The sequence below is a fragment of the Cynocephalus volans genome, chromosome 7 (genome assembly GCF_027409185.1).
Source record: "Cynocephalus volans isolate mCynVol1 chromosome 7, mCynVol1.pri, whole genome shotgun sequence".
NCBI lineage: Eukaryota > Metazoa > Chordata > Mammalia > Dermoptera > Cynocephalidae > Cynocephalus > Cynocephalus volans.
The window spans coordinates 108,888,180-108,916,067 of record NC_084466.1 but is presented as its reverse complement, the minus strand read 5'-3'; the positions used below and the strand labels follow the sequence as shown (position 1 = coordinate 108,916,067).

The following is a 27,888-nucleotide window of genomic DNA, read 5'->3' as shown; positions in this document are numbered from 1 at the left end:
TCTACTCGCTTTCTCTCCTCTACAATTACCAGGTCCCACTTTAGTTGGGTTGGAATAGAGAACACCCACACAGGCTGGATGGTTAAATACTATTTCAGGGTGCCTTTGTCTGCAACCCACCACTTGCAGAGCAGGGACAGCTTACATTTAGTTTCTCTGAAGGGGTTTAGTGCTCCTCTCCCATCCCTTTATCCATCCGAGAATTGTATATAGACTCTCTATGGTGATATGAAGCAAACAAAATAATAGGAAACCTGCTGAAAATTGGAGATACAGCTGGGTCCTCAAACATCCCCATTTCTACTTGACCACTCTTCTTCCCTGAATTTTTGTGTTCCCCTCGTGTAAACTCTCCATGCCCCCCACCCACCCACAGTACCCTTCTTTTCCATCTGCTAATTCACCTGTTCCCTTCCCTCATCTCCCCAGGCTCTACTCAACTATAGTCATTTCACAGTAAAATTTCCATCAAATTATTGCACCAGTTCTGATTATCCTGTCTAACCAGGCCCCCTAATTTCTCTGTTAGCATTTTGTTTATTTCCTTCCTGACACTACAATACCTCATTTTATCTGTCTACCTATTTATTGACTCATTCTAACTCCGTACATGTTGGAATCACACTTCCATTGTTCACCACTGTATCTGAGCACAATGTGTAGACCAAGAGCCAATCAATACAAAGGATGCCATCGTACATTAGCTTTGTTTTTCTGAACTCTTTAAGGGGTACTGGGGGGGCCCAATATCAAGCCCCCCTGCTGCCCTGGTTTAGAAACTTTAAAGTGCTTTAAAACCCCTGGGGAGTTTGTTAAAGATGTGCACTCCTAGGCAGGGACCACCCCAGAGATTCTGGCTCAAGAGGTCTGAGGCAGGGTTGTTTCAGTGCACAAGTCCAAGGTCCACGCTTTGAGAAATATTGCCTTACCCCCTAAAGCCTTAGTCACGCCACATGCTGCTTTGCTTCTTGCTTAGCTCCACCTGCCCCAGGGATAATTGCTTCTCCCTGAGCCCCAGGCCTCCGACACTCCTACTGCCCTCTTGCCTTGGCCTCCCTGCCAGGAAGTGTACAGTAGGAAGTGCTCAGAAGTGAGGCACTGTTGCCTCCTGAACTGTGTTGCTGGACTCTGTGTGTTTTGCCAAAAGAAGTGGGACTTCTTCCAGTGTTGATGGCTACAACAAAAGCCAAATTCACCCTGACCGTAGTGACTCTGGGCTTTTGGCTAATTCTGGGACTGTGTGGCTTATGTCCCAGCATGCTTTGCAGCCAAGTCTAACAAAAGATGACAAAGCTCAGATCAGCCCTCCCCAGCTTCCCTCTGCATGGACGCTCAGCCCTAACTTTCCTGCACTCTCCAGCGGAGACATTCAATGTGGAAGTACAAGCTATTGTTGACAAGAGGATCCAGGCCTCATTCAGATCCTACCAGCACTTCTTTTTGAACAAGGACAACCTAGCCACATCACATAATAACCTAAACCACATTTCCTTTCAGTCAAATGACTTCAACCTGTCTTGTACTTAGTTTCACCTCCTTGTGATATCTTTGTTATATCCACTTTATTCAATAAACAATAAAAACAAGATGTTTGGGAGAGAATAACATACATTTTAAGTCAGGATTCTGAGATTTTCTAGATAAAATATTGATTTTTCTAAAACTAGAATGTGTCTCATTCAGAACTCATGGAATGAACTTCAATAGTTTCTTATTGGAGTTACTCGTACTTAAACTATCTGAAAGCACAGGTATGAAGATAGATTAACCCCTTAACTAATTTTTTTTTCCAGAACATTAATTATATCCCAAGTGCTAAAGTCTACAAAGGTAGTTTGTGTTGTAGCCTATATGGTTACTTCTTTGTGGCTATTTTTGTTCCAATATCTTTTGGCCCTGAAAAATATTCTCCTTGAAAACTAAACTTAGTAAGACATGGGTGCAGTATGGGGCCCACTGGGCCCTTATTCTGGCTCATTCTGTATCACGGGAAGAACTACCCAACTTTGCTAGCCCATAGGCCCTGTATTTTCTCTGATGACACTATCTCAACCCCTTCAATTTTTAAAATTCAATGAATACTAGAAATCAATAACTGTTCCACTGGAAACCATAAAATCACATGCCATAAGAAATAAATGACATATCTATGCCTTTTAAAATGGTAGGTCACACTGGAAAGCATTAGCCATTTTCTCAAAAGTAATATTTTGGTAGAAAACAAGAAAATTCAGCTTTTGCCTTCCTTAAAACTTGAGTTTTATAGCCCTGAGAAAGCCAACAAAAAGTACCAAGTAGGAAGGCCAGTCTCTAGGATACTAAGCCTGGAGCTGATGTGTGTCCTTAAAAACCTGTGGAAAGTGGGGATGACAAAGTCCATTCTTCTACTACAGCCCCCCGACCCCCGTACCAAACCCAGAGCTAGGTACACATTTGCTTCTAAATAAATAATGTTAAAGAAAGAATTACTCCTAAAAAATATATCCAAAAGGTCATAGCTCCCAGGAAAAATTTGGACTTCAGAACAGCAGTAATATTTTTTAAAAGTTAGCAGGAGTAGTGGGGGAGCAGTATATATATATGAAAGCTGCCAACTTTATATTTTCCCAAGGGAGAGTATGTGGGAAAACGAATAAACAAAACCCCTCTTCATCATTTTATCACAAAATGCAATTATTCAGAACAATGTCTGAATTAAAGAGTGCTTGTAGACTTTAGCTTTATGAAAAACTCACTACATTCATTGTTCTTATGTTTTTCATTTTGCTACAAAGCAATGAAAACTACAGCAAAGGCTGACCCTCGGGAGCCACTGAACTGGATACAATCCCTTCCAGCCTTCCATGAGAGAGCAGGAAATTAGTAGTGTGGAGAGGAAGAAATGAAAGAGTGAGCAATGAGGAAAAGTCTGGAGATGCCATGCCAGACGAGAGGGCAGGGGCTGAGGGGACAAGCTGCAGGAGAGTAGGGGATGTGGGGAAGGAGGGCAGGCAAGGGCAGACACAGGTGGGTCACTATGGCAAGTCCTGCACAACTCCTCTGCTCAGCCCAACACCTCTGATGTTTCTCCAAGTTAATTGTCAGACCAGAAAGAATATGGGCAGTGACTGGCACAGCTTCCACCTTTTCTGCCAACATCACTCTAAGGATTCCCCTCAGGGTGATGACTACAGAGCTGGTTCCCCTGGATACAAGAAACCAGCCTGGATAGTTGCCTCTGAACAACAGGGTGGAATAACCCAGGTCTGGAGGCAGCTCAGAGTTTCTTTGCTGTGCAGTTCATTCATCTAGGAATGAGAACTCAGGTTCACACCATGACCATGTAAGATACAGGATGTCCTTGTTGACATCAACAACAAAAGGTGGCTAAAATTAAATGAATCATAGGACACTGTTCCAGCTGAGGAAGAAATCTTGGTAAGGAAGCAAGGTCACTTTATCTGAAATAGGAAAACCATACCAGAAAAATGCCAAGTGGCATCTTGCAGTGGTCCAACAGAGAGGAAAATTACCTTGGAGATCATGCTTCCAGTGACCTGTGTTATGCAGCCAAGCATCCAATTACCCATCGTCGGAGAACAGTGTTCTCAGATTCAAAGTGAGAAATATGGCTCATATCTTCCCAATCAGCTTATTCCAAACTCCATGGTCATAGTGACTGGTTCAAAAATCAAGCCAGATAAGTGAGATTCAAGTATGGAATTTTTTAGAGCTAGAAAGAAGGAGAGACTCATTCCACTGTATAGTAGGCAGAACCCTAAAAAATTCTCCAAGATTACTGCACCCTGGTTATTCAATCAAACACTAACTTAGGTACTGCTCTGAAAAAGACTTTGCAAATATAATTAAAGCCCTAAATCAGCTGACCAAAGATACAGGGATTATTTGGGTGGGCCTAACTCAAAGTGGAGAGTTTCTTCTAGCTGGTAGCAAAAGACAGTATCAGAAAGATTCAAAGCAATGAAGAGGATTTGGTATGCTGTTGCTGGCTCAGAGATAAAGCGGGCCACATGAGGAGGAATGTGGTAGTCTCCAGAAGCTGAGAGCTGCCTCCAGCTGACAACCAGTGAGAAAACAGGGACCACAGTCCTACAACCACAAGAACCAAAATCGAGGCAACAACCTGAATGTGCTTGGATATGGACTCTTCTCCATAACCTCCAGATAAGAACCTCCCCTGGCCAGTGTCTGATTTCAGTTTCATGAGACCCAGAGCAGAGAACCTAGTTGAGTCCACCCAAATTTCTGACAAATATAACTGTGAGCTAACAAGCAGGGGTTTAAAGCCACTAAGCTTTTGGTAATTTGCTATACAGGAACAGAAACCTAATATATGCTGGAAAAACTAATATATGGTTGTAAGTATAATGTGTCCCTAGAGAAGGGCTGAACTAAAGACGAAGCCAATATAGAAAAGAAGAGCCAAGAGAGAGAGATGGCATCTCCACGACGCCTTCTTAATCCTTGGATCTAGCAGTGCAGGGAGCCCATCCCGATTCTCAACTTTGAGCTGTGAGTCGATAAAATCCCATCATCACTAAAGCCAGATTGAATTGACTTTCAGTCACATGGAAAGAATCCAAATTCTTTAAAAAACCCTCAATGAATCTTGAGCTAAAGCCTAACCCTGTAGACAGGATTTTCATTTGAACAGAAAAATATAGCTGCCTGCTCTTACAGAAAAAATACCACTCAGCCAACTCAGGAGTATCAAAGCCCTAAAGAAGCATCTTGCTAGACCATTTTCTCAAAACTAAAACAATTTTGAGAGAGAAACACATCTCTAACAAAACAGGAAGTACTATTTTGAGGTCTGACATGGCTTAATGCCAAAATATCTGTTTGATAAACTGTGGATGGTAATAAAAAGACAATCATGTCCTCCACATGGAAACACACAGAGACACAGACATATGCAGATATACTCACAGAGGAGCACTGCAAATGTACAAATTGTTTTACTTTTAATAAAATTAAAGTGTTAAAGGATTCTTCGTAGATTTTAAAGAGGAAGATATCTTTAATATTGAGACTATTATATTGAGCTATTATGCTAGCATAATTCAAGAAATAAGGGGTTACAGTAGTATATGAAGAAAAGGTTAATTTTTCATATTCATTTTGGGTGGATAAATACCCAAATAATAATACTTTTAAAATATTTAATAATATTTAATATTTACACAAAATAAGTACTCCTTCATATGCATCTAAATAAAAACAGATGTCCCCTTTGTAGAAAAAGAACTGCGATTTCAGATCCAATGTTAAACTTCTTGTTATTCGCATGAGGTCATCACTGAGCATTTGTTGCATCCTAATAGTTTATTACATTTGTTTCTCATAACATAGACCCTTCCTGAAGATTCCAGTGGTATTCCTGAGGGTTTTGTCCTGTTATGGTAGAACTGCTGTCAGAGTACAGCATAGCACAAGTCTGAATCCAATCTCACCTTGAGCATCTTCCCTTCCTCTGGTCCATTGCCAATCAATGAGAGCAATGATGCCACACACAAATCTGGAAATCCCCCAGCTATTTTTGACAAAGCGCTCAGAATGGAGTCCTCAGGATTGAGTTGCTCTAACATTCTTTCTGTTACTAAGATGCTCAGTGTTATCCTCTTGCTGTAACACTCATAAAAGGCACACAACATGGTACCAGAGAACTTGTGTTGATTGTGTTAACTTTTCTTACGTAGAAACAATGTGACCAGAATTTCTCGACCTTCCCGACCATTTTCTTTTCCTACTCTCCACCTAATAGACTTAGGAAGAGGACAGCAGGGTAGGAAGGACAGACTACCATTACCCTTTAGACTCTCACTACTGAGTACCAATATCTTCTCCCCTACAAAGACAATGCCATCCTCTCCCATCCCATGACCTGAATATGTGACTCAGTGACTTCTGTCTGGGTCAGTTTCTTCTTCTCTACCAGTGGCCCCTTACAAATGCAGTTACTTCAACGTCCAGGTTGACAACCATGCTAATATCTGGCCCCATAATTCCTCAACCCTTCCACTTGCAACACCACTTCCACTTAACTGTGGCTGGCCATCTCAACAGGTTGCCATAAACTTCCAGTATCAGACCTTCTAAACATAACTCCTATCCCTTCCATCTCTTCTGCTCCCTGCAACTAAACTTATTCTGCTCTTGTAATTATATTAAGGCTCTAGATTCCTCTGTGTTCGTATGCTCAATCATTCCGCTTTGACTCCTTACCTCATGGGAAGCATACATGGGGAAGACAAGCAGCTGTCTCCACAGTGTGATTCTGGGCACACAAAAAGTCAGTATACCTGCGTTATGTCACATCTTTAATTGTTAATATCTATATGCAGCATTAGAGTCCACAGAAACATCTGGAAAATACTTGTGGACTGTGCTTCTCATGAGGCTCAAGAAACTCTTTTTTTGACTTTAGACTTGCAAGTTGGCATGAAAGAAAGAGTGCAGATATGGAGCTGGTAGGTGCTTTTTAGGAATTACAAGGCTGGGGTGGTGGTAAATAAAGGAACAAAGAACAATGAAGGGAGCTGACATAACAAAAAATTCTACCTTATATTTCTATTTACAGATGGAAAGAATGCTCCTGTTAAAAGTCAGCTGTACAAAGAGACCAGAAAATTGTTTACAATAAAAATATTGCAATCAATAGTAACTGATTAAAACAGTCAAAAACTGGAAACAACCCTACGATAGGTTCCATTGAGGTAAATGAAAACTGCAACCACATGCCAAGCCTGGGTGAATCTCACGGACATAATATTGAGCAAATGAATCCGGACACAAAGGAGAACATATAGCCAGGTAGGGAAAGCTCAAAAATAGACAAAACAAATCTGCGTCAGTCTGAATGGCCGTTATCCTCACAGGGGAGTAGCACCTGGAAGGAATTACAGAGACGGACCTGGGATGCTGGTAATATGATTTCTTGATGTAGGTGCTAGTTATTCACTTTGTAAGAATTCATACAGCTGTGCACTTACGATCCACGTACTTTCCTGTATATATTTTCTATTTCCATTAAAAATAATAAAGCAATGCTTCCCATCTGTGTTCCACGGTCTCTGCTGCCTAAAGAAATGTTCTTAGGCAGTTCTTCCATAAAAAGAGCTTGGTATTCAATAAATGTGAGAAATTGCTTGTAAAGAGGTAGTTAAATAGATCCTACTCTGCAGGACATCTCCATCAATGAGCGGGAACATAGGGACCCTCCCTGCGTGGCCTTTGCCCCACTCCTGCTGCCCCCGCCCCTTCAAGCTTCTCTAAGGTCTCTTCCAGTCTCCAAATTTTGGTCACAACAGGAACTGCATGAAAGACTGTGCTTCTGCAGTTCGCCCCTGACTGGAACAAAACTACCCTTTCAGATGCTCATCTCCAATCAGCTTTCTCACGCCTGTGCAATCCCAGAGCCATGAGCCAGCACATTTCATGTCACTTGCAAATACAATATCGTGAAGAAATACAGAAAAGCAGGTTTTCAAATGGAGCTTTTCACAACTGTGATTTGGGAATGCTCAAGTAATCTCAGCATTCTCATGGGTTTCCAGCTCAAAAATCAGAGTTCCTCCCAAATACCTGGAAGCTGTCATGAGTTGATTCTTATAATCACCTCATTTTTCTAGTCACTTCTGTCAAAACAAACCATTGCTTCTTTACAACTAGTATTGTGCGTGTTCACAGTGGAGCAGACGGCTGCATTCACTGATTTAGGCTCTCACCTCTTTTCTCTTAAACTCTTCCACTTTTTTTTTTTTTTTTTTTGTCTTTTTCGTGACCGGCACTCAGCCAGTGAGTGCACCGGCCAGTCCTATATAGGATCCGAACCCGCGGCAGCAGGAGCGTCGCTGCACTCCCAGTGCTGCACTCTCCCGAGTGCGCCACGGGCTCGGCCCTAACTCTTTTCCACTTTTGTTACCATGAGTGCAACTGTGGAATTTGAAGCCTGACTCTATGTGCATATACAAAAATAACAAACAGTGTTCTGTGTTCTTATTTTGGGGACTTTTTTTTTTTTTTTTTTACAACTTTAGCTATTTAACTCAGCTTAACCAGGCAGCTGGTTTATCTTTGGCGATTTGTTTCTACCAAGTTCTACCAAATAAAGAAAGAAAGAAAGAAAGAAAGAAAAGAAAAGAAAAGAAGTACACCTAAATTCAGCTAACTACCTTCTTTGAGAGGTTGGAGCAGAGCAGAGGAGGGATGCAACTTTAAAATGCCAACTAAACAATTTGCCTGAAGCCGGTGATTTTTCTTTCAGGCATTTGATCATCAAGTCTTTTCATTCTCTTTGCTATGATCCTAACCAGACGTATTACATACCACCCACTGCCCCTTAATTGGCAATGAGGACAAGAAAAACCAGACAGAGTATTCCAAACCAATGCCCTAAGCCAAGGCATTCATAATAATAGGTATCCTAATTATATTATATTGATTTCCAACAGGAAAATTAAATTACTTATTTCAAAGAAAATCCAGAACAAGCTAATTAACATTTTGATGTCTAGTTTGGTGGGAAACCATTTGGATTGGAAAATATGACTTTACATCTCAAAGCATACTAAGAAAACCATACTGCAAACACCAAACTATATCATGCTCAGTGGATAAACAGTAAGCACGATTATGATAGAGATTGCAAAAGCCATTAGGAAAAGCAGAGGGAGAGAAATGCAGACAAAATAAAATTAAGAGAAAATTTTACAAATGTTAACTGTCACAGCCACGGTTATACAATTCTGATGCAAAGTTGAAAAGGGTGTAATGAAATGACTGCTGGGCTTGGGTTAGGGCCAAGACATGGTGAGCAGTCTTGCAAACAATATTTTAAATGTGTTTGCTCCAGAGCAAGGAAAAACATTACCAATTCCACAAAGAACTACTGGTGTGACATGTTCCCTTAAGAGCAAAAACACTTAAAGTTTTAATCAGAAAGAATTCTTAGTACTGTGAAAAAGAATAATAAATTTCATGATTGGCTAATTCATGTTCGTATAACCAGCAATGATTGCACCTACCTCATTTAAATCCTGCTGAGTTTCCAAAGCATCCTTTGGCCAAATGGCAGCCCTCTGGTCTATTCTATAAAACACAAAGGAAAATTATTTCCATTTAAAAGGAACCTTTCAACAATGCGCATTTGAAGCTGGCGGCTACAGATCTGGCTATGCCCCTGTTAAAACCCCTTCGTGGTATCCCACTGCCCATAGAAGAAAATCCAGACTCCTCACAATGGCCTGCACCACATGACAGCATTTGAACTCTGCCAGCCTGCCTGGCCCCATCTCCTACCACGCTCAACCTTCTTCCCCACACTCCACCCACCCTGGCCTTCTCTGTGTTTCTTGAACACAAAGTACTTGTTTCCTGTTCAGACATTTGCACTTGCTGTCCCTGAGTCCAGACTGCTCCTCCCAGATGTGCATACAACTGACTCTTCTCATGATGTGAGCATCTGCTTAGCTCACATGTCACCTCCCCAAAGACCTTCCTGACCTCTCTAACTAGAAGTAGCCACCACCACCCCCGCACTCTCCAGCCCACTGATATGCACATTTTTTTCTTAGCACTTTTTACTATCTAAAATTTTATCTGTTTATTTGCATTTCTATAATAAAATGTAAGCTCCAAGAAAGCATTAATTATGTCCAATTTCTATACTGCTAAACCCTCAGTACCTAGTACAAATTCAATAATTTTTTTTGAATGAGTGAATGAGATCTGATACAGCTGTTGCAGAAAGATAACAATTTGTTTACTGAAGACAGCTTTTGGAAATTTCGTTCTATCTCTTAAGTTATACAATAAATGTTATGGTCTTTGCTAAGTTACATAATAAAGCTGAGTTTTGCCACTACATAGATCCCACTAGAATAAAAAGAACTTAAAACAAGGCATATCTACTCTAGGTCAATTTTGTTTAGTTTAAAAACAAACAAAAAAAACCCTCTACTGCTGTAAGATGCTTAGGTCTAAACCATGATTTGTCAAATTCTATGGTCCAGTGGCTTCTGTTACATAGCATTCAAGTTTTTCTGCAGCAGTTTGCATGTTACTATATAGGGAACATATTAAATTATAGTCATTATCCTTACAAAAAGGCCAGCTCTCTTAATGAATAAGAGATTTAATCAGTGTGAAGTTATTATAAAAAAAATTTATTTGGGGATGTAATTATTTACAGTTATTATTCTGACTCAATTTGAATCATGAAGAAAGCATATATGTTCTCTGAATGGCCAAAAAGATTCATGATTTCTAAATGTCATAACGCATTTAGAAATGCCACAGCCCAGCTTCCTCAAAATCTTAAGAATGCAAAGTTCTTTCAGTCCACAGGTGTTGCTAACTGTGCAAACAATTCACTTGTAATGAGAAAAGTAAAGAGATGGTAAAACAAAAAAATTGTGAAGGTCAGACACAATTGTAAATGTCTTCCATGCCTGCACAAACCAGCATTTCCCTCCAGGGTGTGAGAGAAGACAGACTAAGGCTCCCAACCATGAGCTCAGACACAGACAGCTCAAGTGAGAAAAGAGAGTGAGGAAAAGGACTGCTGGCTCACCCACGCTGTGCCCATCAGTCCCTCGAGCCACAAACATAGTGATTTCAGGGCGTCAGGAAGTATGAAGTGGCTCTTTCCTACAAAAAGGTGAAGGAACTCTTGGGGACAGGGATTAAACCATCCTACTCAGTAATATAAGACAGTAAATGACTCATAGTTTCTCTGTAACCTACAGTGGTTCTTAAACTATGTTTCTATACAGTAGCACCAGAAAAATGGAAGAGTGGTGTTATTTAATGGAAAGTATATTTACAGGGTTACACATTCAAATATAAATTTCTCTAGAGTTTTGGTGTCATATCCCTGTTAATGAGTAACAGCAGATAGTAAAACAAATAAGCAAGTATCAAACATTAATGGAAGGAAGTGGAAATATACTTTGTTAGATATTTAGTACATATTATTGAGATTCAGAGAAGAGGCTACATGGAATATACTCACACGATCTTCCAGGAAAACTACTCTCAACCATTAGATAAACCTCTAGAACAAGTTACAGAACTATAGCCTCAAGAACCAAAGGTCAGGGTCGAGCCCGTGGCGCACTCGGGAGAGTGCTGCACTGGGAGCGCAGCGACGCTCCTGCCATGGGTTCGGATCCTATATAGGACTGGCCGGTGCACTCACTGGCTGAGTGCTGGTCACGAAAAAGACAAAAAGAAAAAAAAAAAAAGAATCAAAGGTCAGATTTAGATATTCAAAGCTTGAGGTGAGGCTGAAATAGGGAAGTAAATACATCTGACCAGGGTTCACCCTCGAACTGGGGCACACTACAGTGTGTTCAGAAGAGCGTCAGTGACAATCATAATAATGATGCACAGAGGTTACAGGTAAGATCGTGTGGGCAGGTTCCGTGTCACTTTTTTCCTCATTGTGTGGCCAGAGCCTAGCATGGTGCCTGGTACATGGTATATTCTCTGTACACATCTTTTGGATGGATGGATGAGTGGATGGATAAATAAACAGGAGAAACCTGATCCAAGAATGACTTCTTGATCTACCACTTACTAGGTGTGTACTTCTGGGCAATATATTAACCTCTGTAAGCCTCAGTTTCCTCCTCTTTAAAGTGAAGACAATAATAAAAGCTCCTCATAGGATAATTCATGATGTGAAGGATAGTTCACAAATGATACTTACCACTATTGTTAGCTATATTAAATATAACACACGGATTCTATAATCATACATGAAGATACCATAGTAGAATTATCATATAATAATAATTAATGGTATGTTGTAATAATAATAATAATTGAAGTGTTGTTAGTAAGTAAGCTAACAGAGAGAAGCAATCAGGGCCACTGAGAAGGTCTCTGGAACTGGCCAGTTAGGAGAAAAAGATAAGATAAGCCATGAAGAAAATGCCAGGAGGTAAGAAGCTAACAAGAATAGCACTATAAATTCAAAAGAGAAAGAAGTTATTAGAAAAAAAGTGTCAAGAACAACCTGACAATTCATCAGTCCTTACTATGCCAGGTGGGGTGTGCCAGTCACTTTACTCACATTGTTTCATTTAATCCTCAATGTAACCATACGAGATGAGCATTATAACACCTATTTGACCTAATAGGAGAAAGTTAAATAACTTTATCCATTCACTCAACAAATATTGATTAAGCACCCATTATGTGCCAGACACTATTGCAGGTGTTGGGAATAAAGCGGTAGATAAAACAAAGTCTGCCCTCATGGAACTTACATTCTCATGGAAGGAGAGAGAACCTAAAGAAGTAAGCCAGTGATGATCTGTGGTGCACTGGGTGCTAAGCATTACGGAGAAAAAGAAAGCAAGGCAGGGAGAACAGGGCATGCAGGAAAATTGCCCAAGCTCACACTGCCAGAAAGTGTCAGTCACCTGGAGGTAATGAGAATGAAATTGGAGAAAAGATGTCCAGTGGGTTGAAAAAGATAAAGGTAGAAGAGGAAAAAGAAATGGAAGCTTCTCACTAGAGGAGCTTAGCAATGAGAAGAGAGAACTGGAACAACAGCTAGTGTCTCAAATTCCCTTCTTTCTAAGATCTTGAAAGATAGTGCTTAACAATTAGCAATCCTCTCTTGAAGCTGGACTACACCCCAAACTGAAACACTCTGTACAATTCTCTTGCCTCCCTCCAGCTGCAACAATAATAGGAAAGTAACTAAGCATATCTATGTCAAATGCATGCAAAGGTGAGTAAGCCAGTCAAAGTACTCTGCAAACTCCAGTAAGACCTTGCCCTCTAGCCCAGGCCCAGGCAATGGGATATGTGGCCTGTACTCCTCAGAGCTGATTATGGTCCTGAGCATTGATGAGAGTGTGATGCCTCCAACCACCGCCACCACCTCCATTACCACTACCACCATGACCACCACTGCCTCACCACCACCAACGGCAACACATCACCAGGACCATCACCATGACCACCATCATGACCAACACTAGCACTACTACCACCATAAATACCACTGCCATGACCACCACCACCATCACCATGACCACCATCATGACGACCACCCCCCCCACCACCAATGACAACATCATCACCACCACTATCACCATTACTATCACCACCATCACCACCACCACCATCACCATCACCACCACATCACCACCAGACCACCACCACTACTACCACCATCACTACAACCACCACCATCATCACCACCACTATCACCATTACTATCACCCCTACCAACATCACCACCAATCACCATCTCTATTTTCACCGCAAGCACCATCACTGCCACTGCCACTGTCACCACTATATAATTCAAGGTAAAAACACTTCTCAGTAGAGAAATGCAAAACTTAATTGTATGCTGATATGAAAAGAGCTTCTCCCTGAACTTGACTCCATGATTGCAAGTTTGTGAATAGCCCATTGAAGTGAAACTTCTCTAAAAACTTTTGGTGTTCCCACTTTGCTGGGACTCGAAGCCTGTGCTGAGCCAGCCTGTGGGGCCATCCTGCTGTGGCCTTCTCTCGGGAGGTGCACTGGAATTCAAAACATCAAAACCAGCTAAGCATGAAGATATTTTTCTTGGCCTATGGACTGTGTCAAATCACAGGATGTTATAATTTGTGAAAAAGCCATATTTTTAGCTCAGGATCTTAGATGTATATCAACATTTAACTACTGATAATTAAGTTAGTAGAGGAAAGTGTTTCCCATCTTGGTGAAAAGCTTCCCCACATGGCTAATATCTCATGGGAGACACCTGAGTCATCTGACAATTCCTCTCTTGCACAATAGCCAATTTATTACCAAGTCCTTCCATTTCTTATCCCAATTAACTTTTGCCTCTGTCCCCTCCCCTCTACCTCCACCACTACTGTCTCAGGCCAAGCCACCATCATTTCTCCTCTGGGTTTCATGGATGATGACAGTTTCCTCCCTGGTCTCCCTACTCTCCTCAGACCATTTCTCACACAAGATCTTGTTGCCACCTTTCTGCACACTGCACTTAAATAAAGACCAAAAATTCTGAAAGCATCCTATGACATCTTGAAGGATTTAGTGCCTATCCACCTTGTCACCCTCAGCTCATGTCGTTCTTGCTTTCTGTGCTCCAACTACATGGCATCCTTTCAGTTCCTTGGATGCACCATGCTCCTTTCCAGCTTAGGTCTTCACACGGGCTGTGCCTGTGCCCATAATGCTGTTCCCTCTCTACTTTCTCTCCTAATTAACTCATTCATTCATCCTTTAGATCCTAGGTAGCTCCCAATCAAGTCTCCCTTTGCTTTGCTCTTACTGTATTCTGATCTACCTCTGCTATGTAGCATGTTTCAGTTCCTAAGTGTATTATTTATATAATTATTTGATTGTCTCTTTCTCATGATGGTAAGCTCTATGAGGCAGGGATCATATAAGCCTTACTTAATGTTTTATCTAGGGCCAATCCTGGCGTATGACACATAGTAGGCACTCACATGTTTGTTAATAAAGTATCCATCCCAGAGTTATGGGCAGCTGCAAGATCTGATAATATCTCTGAGTGTGCTCCATGACCATGATACGATTCACATTCCCTCCTACACCTGCAGCATGCTTGCAGAGCCTGCAGGATGGCATGACTCTCCTTCCCATGAGCGAATCCATTTCTACCCTGAGGAGACATACTTAAAGATTACTGAGGGTTTTCTAACCCACAATTTAGAAAACCTGGACAGAAAGAGTAAAAGGAGAGAATCCAACACACGTTTCAGAATGCTTCATATAGAATCAGAGCCTTAGAGCTGAACAGTGCCAACTTTGGATAACAACTTAAGAATTCCAGATATCACACTGCATTACATTGAGCCTCTGTATTAAAAAAACAACACTTCGGATACAATAATGTATACCCGGATGACTGTTGGCTGGCTGTTTCCTGAAACTCTTTTGAAAACAAAAGGTATATCCCAAGAGGACAACCTTCTGAGCAAAACATTCTTTATATACAAACAATAGCTCTATATGCAGACACAGACAAGATGCCAATAAATTCCAGTAATATTATTAGCAACAATAACAATCCTCAATGCCAGTAAATATAAAGTTTCTTTCTTTAGGGAGTCTAAGCCACGTTGAAGACATTGTCTTACTGGTTCTTACTAAATTTTTGTGTTAAAGGACTGAGGTCAAATATTGGTCAGCCAGCTTGAAAGATAAAGAAACTGAGGCACAGATGCAGTGAAGGTCGCAGGGGATCACTAGTGATGGAGAGGGGGAGGCAATTTAATTGATGGGTGAATATATTCAATTAATATTTATAAATTCTCATTACATTGGGCACTGTGATATTATAATTGATACTGGGACTTCCAAAGCTTTAACTTTTAAAGTATAAATCAAAATAGCTCTAGGAACAAAAGATCTTTAAAAAAGGCACAGAGGATTTGAAAATGTATTAATACTAAACAAGCCTAAATGTTACCTGTTCCCTATTAAAGGTTTTCTTTCTCTTCCAAAAGGGAATAGTCATGAGTCTGTCCTTCACCTGTCCTCTTCCCTTCATCTCCATTGCTACCATCGCCTCCCACATAGATGACATATTAGTTCCAAGATTGTCTCCCTGAGTACAACACACAGTACCCAGAGTGTTCTTTCTAAGGTGTAAGTCTGAGCATGTCATTACCCAGTTTATAAACTCCAATATATTCTCTTCGGACTTAGATAAAATCCAAAATCAACATCGTGACTACCAGGCTCTGTGCAGCCTGGCCACTGCCAACCTTTCTGGATACTATCTGATACACTCTCTCGGCAGTTCACAACACTCCAGCCTTACTTGTCCCTGCTGATGTGGACCTGGCACAAGATGAACAGTATCTGGATCAGGGTTGGTCTGAGTTGCAAGGGTAAGTTAATGATCGAAGAGGAATGTCTGAGGAGCTCTGGTCTCCCCATGCCTTTATCATTTGTGACTGTCATAGAGGCCAGCAATGCCCAAGTATGGTCAGGCACACAAGACCCTTTTTTGTAGTTACCTTAAAACTGGTTCTTAATTCTCTTCTTCCATCAGTCCCAGGTTCTTCCCATGCCCCCAAGTCACTCAACACTATACTGATTTCATCTGCCCAGCACTTTTCATCTCCAATCCACTTCTTCCAGCACAAATCTCCCTTTTCCTTAGGGAACCAGCCTTACCCTAGTCCACATGCAAGAGTGTACATATGACCTGAGCTACGTCAGTTAGTTCCTTTTCCCTGGAAGTTGAAACTTCCAAGAATGGAAAGCTATTAGCACTGGATCATCCAATGCTGGCACCCTGGAGAGACAAGTCCCTGTTATTGAGATTCCAGAAATCCATCAACCAGGCCTGGTTCTTGCCCTTCCTAGGCCTGACTGTTTTCCTGTTTACCCTTAATTCAATTTTATAAGCTCACCCCAAAACCTTCCACTAGACTCCTTTCCTTGCTGAGTCAGAGTTGCTTTCCACTGGTTGCAGAGAACAGCAACTGCCTTTCCTCTCATAAATGCCACTATTACCAGGAAACAACTCTGGCATGCAATAGCCGGGGTCTCCTTTGCAGCACACAAGTAAGATCAGGAAAGTTAGCATAAAGTACACATTGAATAGGACCACTCTCTTGATTCCCACTTTTCCAACTGCCACTATTCATGGCCATTTAGAAACACTTGTCCATACACAACCACTGTACAAGCCTCTTGGAAAAAAATTTTTTTTCACCGGCCGGTAAGGATTGAACACTGGACCTTGGTGTTATCAGCACCACGCTCTAACCAACTAAGCTAACCAGCCAGCTAGTAAAATTATCTTACTCATATGTGTATATTGAACAAGAGAGTCCAAATCACTGGAGTCTCAACTGGCAAATCAGAAAAACCAACTGGTACAAGGGATGCATAGTTTTTACTCAACTAGAGAGATGCTAAGGCCTAGCTTAAAGATGTGCAGAAAAGAAAGTCAATGAAGATAATCTGGGTTCTGTGAGGGCTGGATATGACAGTATGGCAAGGGAAGCCTTGGAATTTCCTTTGTCCCTGGCATCTGCAGGGTCACAGGGCACTGTTTGTAAGACCCCTGAGCTATTGGACCCGAGAGGCTTGTTGCTGCTCAAGGGCACGAGAAGAGATTTTCTTCTCTTTTTATCCACAGAGTCAAACGTTCAAGGAAAGAGCTATTTAGGACATAATTTCTGGTTTTAAATGTGTTCTGAACCTGTAAAAATAATTTTTACTATTTGCTTTCTGATTCCATCTGATCCAAACCATAAAGACCACAGGTACCCCTGAAAATGTACTTCAGGTTTCTTCTAGTTAACAAAAATAAATCCATTCTCTCCTAATACTCTCCTAATATTCTAGTCTGCTCCAAAGTAAGATAAGACAGTCTAAAAATAAATAAATAAATCCAAAGAAACAGTATGTACTATTATTTTTCTTGCACTTATAAACTTACTCTCCTCAATTAGAAACTTAATAGGGGCTCAATGGGGAAAAACTTGGAAAGTGAAAGCATGAAGAATATTTTTTAAATTGGCCACAATCATCCCACCCAAAAGTTACCACCAATAAAAGATTGATTTTTTTCTAGTACATTTTTCTCTACATAATTATATATTAAGCAAAAATAGGATCACACTGCAATACTGTCATATAATTGCTTTTTCCCCAGTTATGAATAGATTGTGAACATGTGTCCATGTTAATAAAGACTCATGTAAAACATGATTTTAAATAAAGTAGCCATATGCAAATTGGCATTTCTTAACAGGGTGGTGATACCCTCCCTAGAGGACATTTAAAAATTTTGGTGGCTATTTGTGACTGTCACAGAGGCTGGGGATGCCTCCTGGCATTCTGTGGGATAAAGCCAGAGATGCCAGAGCCCCTGATATATGCAGTGCAGCCCTCCCATACAACAAAGAATTGTTCCATCCCCGCATGACTTTCTAACATCCTCTGGAAATGTTAGGGCTAAAAGCATTTTGCCCTTAGCACGATCTGAGCTAGAAAACTATGAGGACAAGTGGAAGAATGAAATAGAAATATCTAGTGAATACACAAGTAAGGGGGGAGAGGATTAGGTTGAATTGTCTCAAACATTCTACCCAGAGCCACTATCCTATGATTCCAACAAATAAATACAGACATCCAGCCACGCGACTTTCTACCTAGTTCTCTCAGAGTTATCAATTGTCCGTTATATTTCTATATTCTTCCATGATCAGATAACTGAAAAATTTATATCCTAAATCTCATTTCAGTTGACCATTTCCAATCCTATGCCTAGACAGCTTTGACCCTTAAGCACAAACCAAGGAAAATATAATGGATATACATAAAAACGTTTAAAAAAAAATTACTACAGCACTAATCTACAAATGTAAATTCTAGAAGTAACCAAAACATCAAATACTTAGAAATTATTTAAATGAATGATGGCATGTCCACAAAATGAAATATTTTACAGACATTAAATATGATATAGAGTATTTTATGATATGGAGAAATATAACATTAAGTGGGAAGACAAGTTACATAGCAATGTGTCTCTAAGAATATATTATACTATTACTCTATTACCAAAACCTACTACTCTAATACATATTTTAATTACATGTAAGTATATACTCCTATATTTATATATAATATACTCTTTTATAATTATATAATATATAAGAATAATTTTATACAATACATTCACATCTTATATCATATATAATATACCTTATAAAATATATTCATATATATTATATATAGTATATTCTTAAAAGACACACACACACACATGTGAAACTATAAAATTTTAATCTCCCAAATGTTGTAATCCAGTATTCATTAGGGATAAAAGAAAAAATACATGTAAAAGGGGTGGATGAGAGCTGTGTGTGTCACTATACATAATGTGTGTGTGTGGGGGGGGTATTTAATGAAAATCTTGAAAAGGAATAACTTTGTCAACAAATACTGCAACAGATGTACTGGAGTAGTTAGTGCCTCACTGGAAAGACAAAGAGTAAGTTAAATAATAGCCTCATTCTAGTGGCCTCAGGAACACTGAACACTTAACCAACTACTCGAAATTCTAAATTAGATTTAAGTTTATGCATTCTCTGTCTCCTATAGTCGTCATTGAAATTTCTGCCTTAAATCTATTCCAAGTAAAGCCAAGAAGCTTTCCAAGATGTTCAGATGTTAAGAACAAAGTTTCTGTTTAGTCTCCTAGAAATATTGTTTCTAACACAGGGCTATAATGACATCAAAGCTTGTAAAACATGGTTCTTATAGAAATTGTATGTTAGAATGTTTGTCATGGAAAATTAAATTTGCTCACTTTAGCCATAAATGAAGTCACCAGCCTTGTGATAATTAACCTACTACTCTATTACTCAGCTTATTGGTCTTATGTCAAACAAACACACTATTATATATAAATATTGTGTAGTCAGAATGCATTCTGGCCTAGTTTTCTACTCTCAGGCCTGCTTGAAATAAATAGTGCTTCTAGCAGATTCAAATCCCAATGCATCAGGAAGCCTCTTTCATACACAGGTCCTTTTTATGCCAACGTCAAAACGATAGTAACAGCATAGGAATATACACTACAATGATTATATCTGGGTGGTAAGATTACAAGTCATTTTTAATTCCTTGGATTTTTTGTATTTTCCAATGTTTCACTTATTTTATTATTATTACTACTAGTAGTTGTGTTTTTAATGCGAGAATGTGTCTGAGTTCCCATCTTATCCTTATTCTTAATCATTGTCTGGTAAAAGTGCTAACGATTAATCAAATAACCAAGCACAGACTCCTTTAAAAAAAAAAGGAGGGTTTTATTCCCAAAATAATCAAGTATGGGCTCTTTTCCAATCAGCAGTTTAAGAATTTGATGTGGAGTTTTTGTCTCTATAGCAGGGAGGGGAATTATTTTTATCTGTGTATGCAAGCGCTTGTATTTTTAAGCTAAAGTCTTTCCATGTCTAAATCTTTAAATATCTAGAGTGTTGAGCATTTTCAAGATTATATCAAGAAAGGGCTTTAGAAATCATTTGAAACTCCTTCTGTTAGAGGAGGGTACCCAGGAATTTGAGTGAAGTAACCAAGGTCACCTGAGAGACATGAGATAAGACCCTTCATTTCTTAATTCAACTGTTCTTTTCATTCCATCAGACTGTTTCTGTGCCCGTAGGGATAGGTTGCAGGAGGGGGTAGCAAAAAAGAGCGCTCACTGTATGGCTCCCTTCCTAAGCAGGATACTCAAATTAAGCTGTGTTAGAACCCACTCATTATCTAACTGTAAACAAGGGAGTCTCAAAACATTGTCAAAACAAGCTTTTTTTTTTTTTTAATCTCTACCTCATCCCTGCCCCTGTCATAAAAACCAAAACAAAACCAAGCCCTGGGTGCACACTAATGATGAAGATGAGGAACATACTGGAAACATGCTGAGCTCCTGCTCTGGTATAGTCCAAGAAAAGGGACCATGTCTTTTCTATTATTAAAAATTCTCTGGGTGCTCATCCGTTACTCATTCTTTCTTTCCAGCAGAACTCATTAAGACTCTGCTTACTTCTATGAAAACATTTAAATAATAAACAGTTAGTTGTTACAACACACACACACACATATATATACACACATACAAGTTGTTTATCTTAAAAACAAAAGATAAAAGGATTTATCCCCCATGGAAAAATTGCTGCCAACAAAACATTCTTTTTCCATAAAGCAACAAAGCCCCCATCTTTTTCTTTCATCTGGAATGTCACAAAGAGTGAGGCCATCAAAAGCCATTATTCTTTCTAAGGATCTTCAACCCCCTCTAATAGGGGACTTCCAGATGAAGAGGACAATGAACTGGAACTGACAAATGTAACCACCAACCTAATTAGTAGTAAGACAATGCTATAAAATAGCTCCTGTTTATACAGACATGGTCATTAATGACTTAAAGGTTTAATGCTGTCATAAATTTTAATACAATATTTTAAATACAAGTGAGTTAATCACTCTCAAAAGTAAATTTACTTAGTTGGATAAGAAATCCCCAACTTCATTAGTATTCTCTTACATTCATAAATTCTCTTTTGTCATATCTGAGAGTTTACAGGATTGGCACTGGCTTTAGCTTTAAAAATCAGTCCAACTGATGCATATTCATCAAGTGGCTACTCTAAACAAATTGATGGGGCTTGTCTTGGTTCTATTATCAAGGGGAGTGAGAACTTAAGCAAATCACAACCTCACTGGGAGCCAAACTAGAAAATGAAAGAGTTGTATTAAATGATTGTTAAGGCTTCTACCAGCTCTAACTAAATGTAGTTCTATAATTTTACATGTTTTGAAAACACAGGTACTGAGGAGCATGCCAGAGTAGTGTAACACCCAGCCTCTCCATTCATTGCACTGAAGGCCCATGTTAAAATGTAAACATGTCATCTGGGAAAAGTTGGCATCAAGACATCAGCTATCACCACATTAAGACTTAGCTCCAGGCAGCTCCAGAGTCCACAGGATGAGCAGTTGCCAGGAAGAAATGGATCAAGCAGGCATTATAAATCAAATGCCTATGGGAGCTGGGCCAAGAGCATAAACAAATGGGAAGAGCTGGTTGGGAATTATAGAAAAATGGAGAGCTGCTTCTCAGCTTCAGCTAATTGTTGCCTTGTAGAAATGTAGACCCTGGGTTATCCCATCTTCAGATCCTTCAAAGAAAGCCAAAAATCTGTAGAAACTCTTGATTTTTAAATATTGACTCAAAATATTTTAATACTGTGGAAGCCAAATATGTCTCCCCACCAGATACACCTGTAGGACACCAATTTTGATACCTCTGGTGTGGGGCACTGTATTGCCAAGTAATATAATAAAGGCGGGGGGAGAAGGGGAACATAGCAAATGGGACGAGGGTGGAATGAAAGAGGATAAACAAAGCTAAAACTATGTCTGAAGCTGGCTCTGTTGAGGGAATTCAAAAGAGCAAGCAAACCTGGAGGCAGGAAGACTCTACCACAGAGGTTCTAAACCTTTTGGGGGGGTCCTGTGCTCCATATGAAACTCTGAAAAATGCTTTAGAGATTTACCCTGAAAAAATGAACATACATGTAGTAGACAGAATAATCCTCTCCCAGAGAATGCTCCACGTCTTCATTCATCGTTCCTCCCAGAAACACTACCCTACATGACAAAAGGCACTGTGCAGATGTGATTAAATTGAGGACCTTGAGATAAGCAGATTAACTTGAATTATCTGAGCGTGCCCAATCTAATTGCATGAATCCTTAAAATTAGAAAATCTTTCCCTTCCACAATCAGACGGAGATGTGAATATGGAAGAATGATCAGAGAGATGCGATCAATACTGCTGACTTTGAAAATGGAGGAAGGGACCACAAGCCACGGACTATGCGCAGCCTCTGGAAGCTGGAAAAGGCAAGGAAATGGGTTGATTCTTCCCTAGAGCCTCTGGAAAGGAATGGAATCCTGCAACATTTTTATTTTGGTCCAGCGAGACCCATGTTGGACTCATATCCTACAGAATTATAAGATAATAAATTTGTGTTGCTTTAAGCCACAAGTTCGTGGACATTTGTTACAGTAGCAACAGAGAACCAATATAGTACATGTATACTCAAACTTTGGCAAAAGCATTCATAGACCTCCCTGAAGCTCCTCTACAGCCACAGATAAAAGCTCCTCGTGCTAGAAAAAGCCCTGGATACAACATGAGAGTTCTGAGCTATAGGTATGAAACCATTTGGCATGCCTGGAAAGATCAATACTGACCCCATGACCTTAATTGCCTCCAAAATCTCACTTCTACAAGGATGGATTCATTCTCTGAAGACTAACTACTTCTGTAAGTCTCACCCAAATGATGTGTGACCCTTTGGAGGCTCCTTGCTGCGCAAAGATCTTTCTTCTCTTTCTTACCTTGTACATTACGTTTATAACATTCTCCACCCTACCGCCGACCCCCAGGAAAGTAGCATTTTACACCTGCTGAGATTTACCCTGGCTTCTTCCCTCACTCAGCCAGACCCAGGCGTGTCCTGTTACAGGATCATGTCTCTCTCTGGCAAGATCCTATTAGACACGATATGCCGGAACTTGGCCATATGTTGGCTTAGAAGAGGAATGTTATCAGGAATGTGAGCTACCTGATTCAAAGTTGTTTTTAGCCTCAGATCTCATTTCACCAGTTCATCAAATTGCACAATCCCTGTAATATTTTGAGATGGATTTTTTTTTAAGTTCCATTAGAATGGCCCTGGGTGACGCCACCATGGTTGTGATAAATAACGTAGTTCAAAAGTTACCAGCCCAATCGAAATACTACCAGATCCTGCAATTGCTGACACTGGTGCACAGAACATTCTGGAATGCTGCTAGCTCAGAAAGCTAGATCCTTTGAAAGAGGGGCATGGAGGCTGGGGGGGAGCAGAAGAAAAGACAACAAGCTATTTGGGATTCTATGGAGGCTTGCTAAGGGGTAGAGGAAGAGAGACAAGATCTGTTTTTGCAAGCAAAAGCAGCCAATCTATGGGGGACTAGAAGAAAACCCTGTCCTGATGAGGAAGGCTGTCTGGTGACTCTGTAGTATTTGATTTCTTTTCCCAGCGCACAGAGGAGGTCTAAGAACCTTGTAAAATTTTACACAAACTTTCGTGTGTATGTGCATCTTCTTTTTCCTGAGGCAAGGTGCCATAGATGTCTGAGAATCTGAATAAAGGGTAACTCCCCCCACCCCCAATGTAGAATTGCTGCTTAATATGTTCTTTACTAGGACTATTCTAATTTAATACTGTCAGCTGTCAACTACTCATATGTAAATGATTCCTACTACAAAATTCTATTACATTTCTGCTTCATCTGACAACAGTAAAATTATCAGTTAGCTTTCCCACCATAGGTGAAATACAAAATGTTTCAAGTTTATTGAACATCAAGTATCTTTGACAAGGTTAATTGCTAATACCATTTTCCCCTATCAGCCTCTGTTGAATATCCATCTCCAAAGGACTGCCATACATTCCATACACAAGCATGTATTATGTGGTTTTGATTTTTGTTTTGTTTTTATACTATTTTGAAATATGCATGGGAGTAGAGTTGACCTTATTCTGGCTGAGAGAAGCAGTCATCGTTCTGGTATAGGGAGACAAGGTCACTGCCTAAATTGATTCTAGCCAGCCTAAATCAGCTTTATTATAAAAAGGCCTAAATTAGGAGGGAGAATGTCCTGATAAGTGGAGAAATGACAGAGTTGAGTCCAACAGGTATTACCTGTGTCAGGTAAGAATAAACAAATCAGAGATGGCCTTTTATGAGGAGGGTTTTAAAAGCACCCATGAATCCTCTTGGATAACAGATCATCCTACCTTTAGGGTCGTCTCCAATCCTTTGGGGTTCTATGATTCTAGATTTAGTATGTTAGATATTTTAAAGCACAAGTACATAGTACAGCCAATCTTCTCTGTAATTGTTGATTCATTTAGAACGTGTTGCCTTAGGAAAAAAAATTCTAAAGGTCATGCTCAGAAGTACAACACTCCCTTTCCACTGAGTGAGAGCTATGATTACACTGTACACAAGATCCTACAAAGACAGCTGACACAACTAGCAGTTGAATTCTTCCTTCTGTTTATTTGTAGAAGAGACTTTCCAAGACAGCTGCAATGCCAGGCTCCCATCAGCATGTCATGCCAACCTTTCTGTGGGCAGCTTTCCACCCACATCCTCACCCTGGATCCAGCAGAATTTAATAGGCTAGAGAGGCCAACCTCAGGGCTACTGCAGGACTAAGGTCATTGCCCAACACCTGGGTCAGCACACAGTCTGCTCTTGCCATGCTGTAATCAGACATTTGTAGGTTCAAATTCTGTCTCAGCCTTTTTCACTTCTGCAACATCAGGCAAGCATCTTAATGTGTCTCGGCCTCAGGCGCCTCCATAAAATGGGACTCTGAGTACTCCGCTTTATGAGGAAACAGTGAAGGCTAAACGTGACAATATGTGAAAAGCAGTTGGCATAATGCCTACACAGTCATCGCTAAGTTATCATGATTCCAGATGAAAACCTAATCCCCTCTAGCTTGAAAGAAAGGAGACAGAATGAATGAAATCAGCATTTCTCTCCAAGGGCAGGACCTGTCTCCTCCCTGAGCCTTAAGGTGGAATATCTTCAAACAGAAGACAGAGAAAGTAGGTCATTAACATTTCTCTTTAACTGATTCAGTGATTTGCCTTCTAGGGCCGTTTAAGCAGCTTCTCTGACTATAAGGAATGAAACAAAAGTGAGGAAGCCTTGACTGTAGCATGGGGGTGGCCAGCACATAAGTTTGCATTTCTAGAAAAGGAAGCCCAGGCAGCTTCTCGCAACAAAGGGCCCACCTTGGTTGAAGTCGCACTGTTTCTTGGCACCTGAAGGTGTTGTTTTGTGGACTCTCATAAGCTGGCGTTCCTGCTCTCCCCTGACACTCCGACTGGCTGGGCACCACCTGCTCCGCCTCCTGCAATAGGAAACAGCAGAAGTAGATGAGCTCTTGGCAGCGATCAGTTCCACAGCACTCTTTGGCTGGGGTGGGTCTCAGGGCAGGGAGCAGCAACATATAACACACTACTGACCGTGGTGCAGGCAGGGAGCCAATTCCGTGGCCCCAAATTTAAAGTCTCTTTCTTTCAGTTGCTGCAAGATAACAGGATAAAGAAAAAAAATCTAATGTTCAAAAGATATGATATAGCCATACAATGTTACAAACATCAAAAATGATGTTATAGAAAAATATTTAATGAATAGATATATCTGAAAATATAATTTATAGAACAACATTTATAACATAGGCTCATTTTTGCAAAAACAAACATGTATAAACGTTCATACACACAGAAACACACACACACACAGATTGAGATAAGTTAAACAAAAATCTCAACACTGACAAACTCTGAGATGTCATTTTTGTCTGTTTCTTTCTGAGATCCATATATATTTTTTCTAAATTATCCAGAGTAAACAGATATTATTTCTATAAGAAATAAATTTCAGTTAGTCTGGAATCTAACAAACCATTTTTATAAATTCCAAATCCCAAGTGTACTTGATCCCTCTCCCTCCACCCCAACCCCCTACATGCGCGCGCGCGCACGCACGCACGCACACACACACACACACACACACACACACTATTGCCACTGGCTACACAGTCTGCATCTGAAGAAACCACAATATTGGTCATGCATGATGCAATCCACTCATTAGTTTAGAAAAACTTCAGAGTGCTAAGCTCTCTAGAGAACATCATAAACACACCCAACTAAAACTAATCTGGATTCAATACAACTACACATACACCAAAAATAGAAGATTTATATATGTCCAAAAGTAGCACTACTGTAGTTTTTGAGCCATGCCAAACCTCTAACACATTTTCTGTAGAAAAATAACCCCTCTTTACCTGATACATGAGATACTAAAACAAAAATCCATGAAAAATTCAGTAAATCCAGATGACTACTATAATACAGTCAAAATATTCAAGCAATGCAGAGAAGTTGGGTCTGATATTGTGCTGGCAATAGAGACCCAGTCCCTTGTTAGGGATGTTGGTTGAAGTTAGTACATGTGCCAATGTGTCAGGCATCTTAGAAGTCATTTTTCAAAAATACTAGACTATCTTGCTGGGGCTATTTGCCAAGTCATCATCACAAGGTTTTAAAATAAAATCGGATGAATGCTTTCATATAAGATGGGGAGGAGGGGCAGGGCTGAGGGAAAGGAATGAATTAGACCTATCAGGATCACTTCCTTAATTCTTCCCAGCTCCAGGCAAGAAGACACTCCACATGAAAAGTTTCATTAGTATGCACCAGTTCCTTAGACTTAGTAGCTACCTGTGAAAAATTACTTTTTCCCCTTTAAGAACCGCCCTTATTGAACTATTTTGCTTATTTAAAGTGATAATAGTATGGAAATACTATTATAGTATAGAAATATGTATGCAAAGATACATTTGTTCACCAATGTGTATTTTTCCATTCTGAAAGTAAAAACAAAATCCAAAAGCAAAAATAAACCGGTAATACCGAAAAAGGAACCACAGTAAACTTGACAGAGTCAATGTGCAGATAGGAGAATTTCTGCCTAGAATAATTTATTATGGCCATCCAGGTACAGCAGTGAAAAGAAAAAAATGTTTTTCTAATGGTATGCTATTGAAAGAATAGATAAAATATTTTAAAACAGGTAAATAATTTATTCATAAGAATAAAAAAGTTTTACCTTACTGATATAATTTTAAAACAATTTAACTCAAACAATTTAACAAATCAAAGTACATACTATCTTTAAGCCTTATCTATAGAAATCAGGGGCTGAATTTAAATTGATTGAAGTTATATGATCAGTTTGGATCAAAAAATTGTACTTTCAAACAATGTAATATCTAAAAGTTACCCTCTTTGTCAGTCCATGTGAATTGTGATGTTTGCTGGATGAGAGTCAGACTTTTAACAAATTCTTTATTATCCAAGCATAGTGCTCATAAGATTTCTCTTGTTTCACCTTTTCTAAATTTATTTATAGATATTTCACTCTTCATGTAAACACCTGGTGTCCTCTTGTCCCTCCTAGCGACTTCTCTCCTCATTCCCAGAAATTTCCTATTTTCAAAAACAAGAAAGGAAAATCCTCCTTAAACACCCCCAGATTGTCCCATTTATCTGCCACCTGACAACCCATGGTTTCTTCATTCTATCTTCTCTGTCCTCAAAATCTCCTCTAGTTCCCCCTTCCTCACCCCTTGTACCCATGTCTTTCTAGAACTTTCATAGAATTTTTACATAATAGTTTAATTAAGATATAATCCACCTACTGTAC

The 27,888-nt window shown here is 39.8% G+C and overlaps 1 protein-coding gene across 12 annotated transcripts in view; it reads right to left on the bottom strand.

Annotated features, from left to right (window-relative positions):
• FAM13C (family with sequence similarity 13 member C) overlaps window positions 1-27,888 on the bottom strand; it is a 109,639-nt gene that overhangs the window by 49,123 nt on the left and 32,628 nt on the right. For all 12 annotated transcript variants that reach the window (XM_063102389.1, XM_063102391.1, XM_063102390.1 and 9 more), the window contains 2 exons: window positions 25,404-25,522; window positions 9,027-9,090 (listed from right to left, as the gene is read on the bottom strand). In XM_063102389.1, the coding sequence (XP_062958459.1) occupies window positions 9,027-9,090; window positions 25,404-25,522 (183 nt within the window). The remainder of the gene's footprint in view (window positions 1-9,026; window positions 9,091-25,403; window positions 25,523-27,888) is intronic.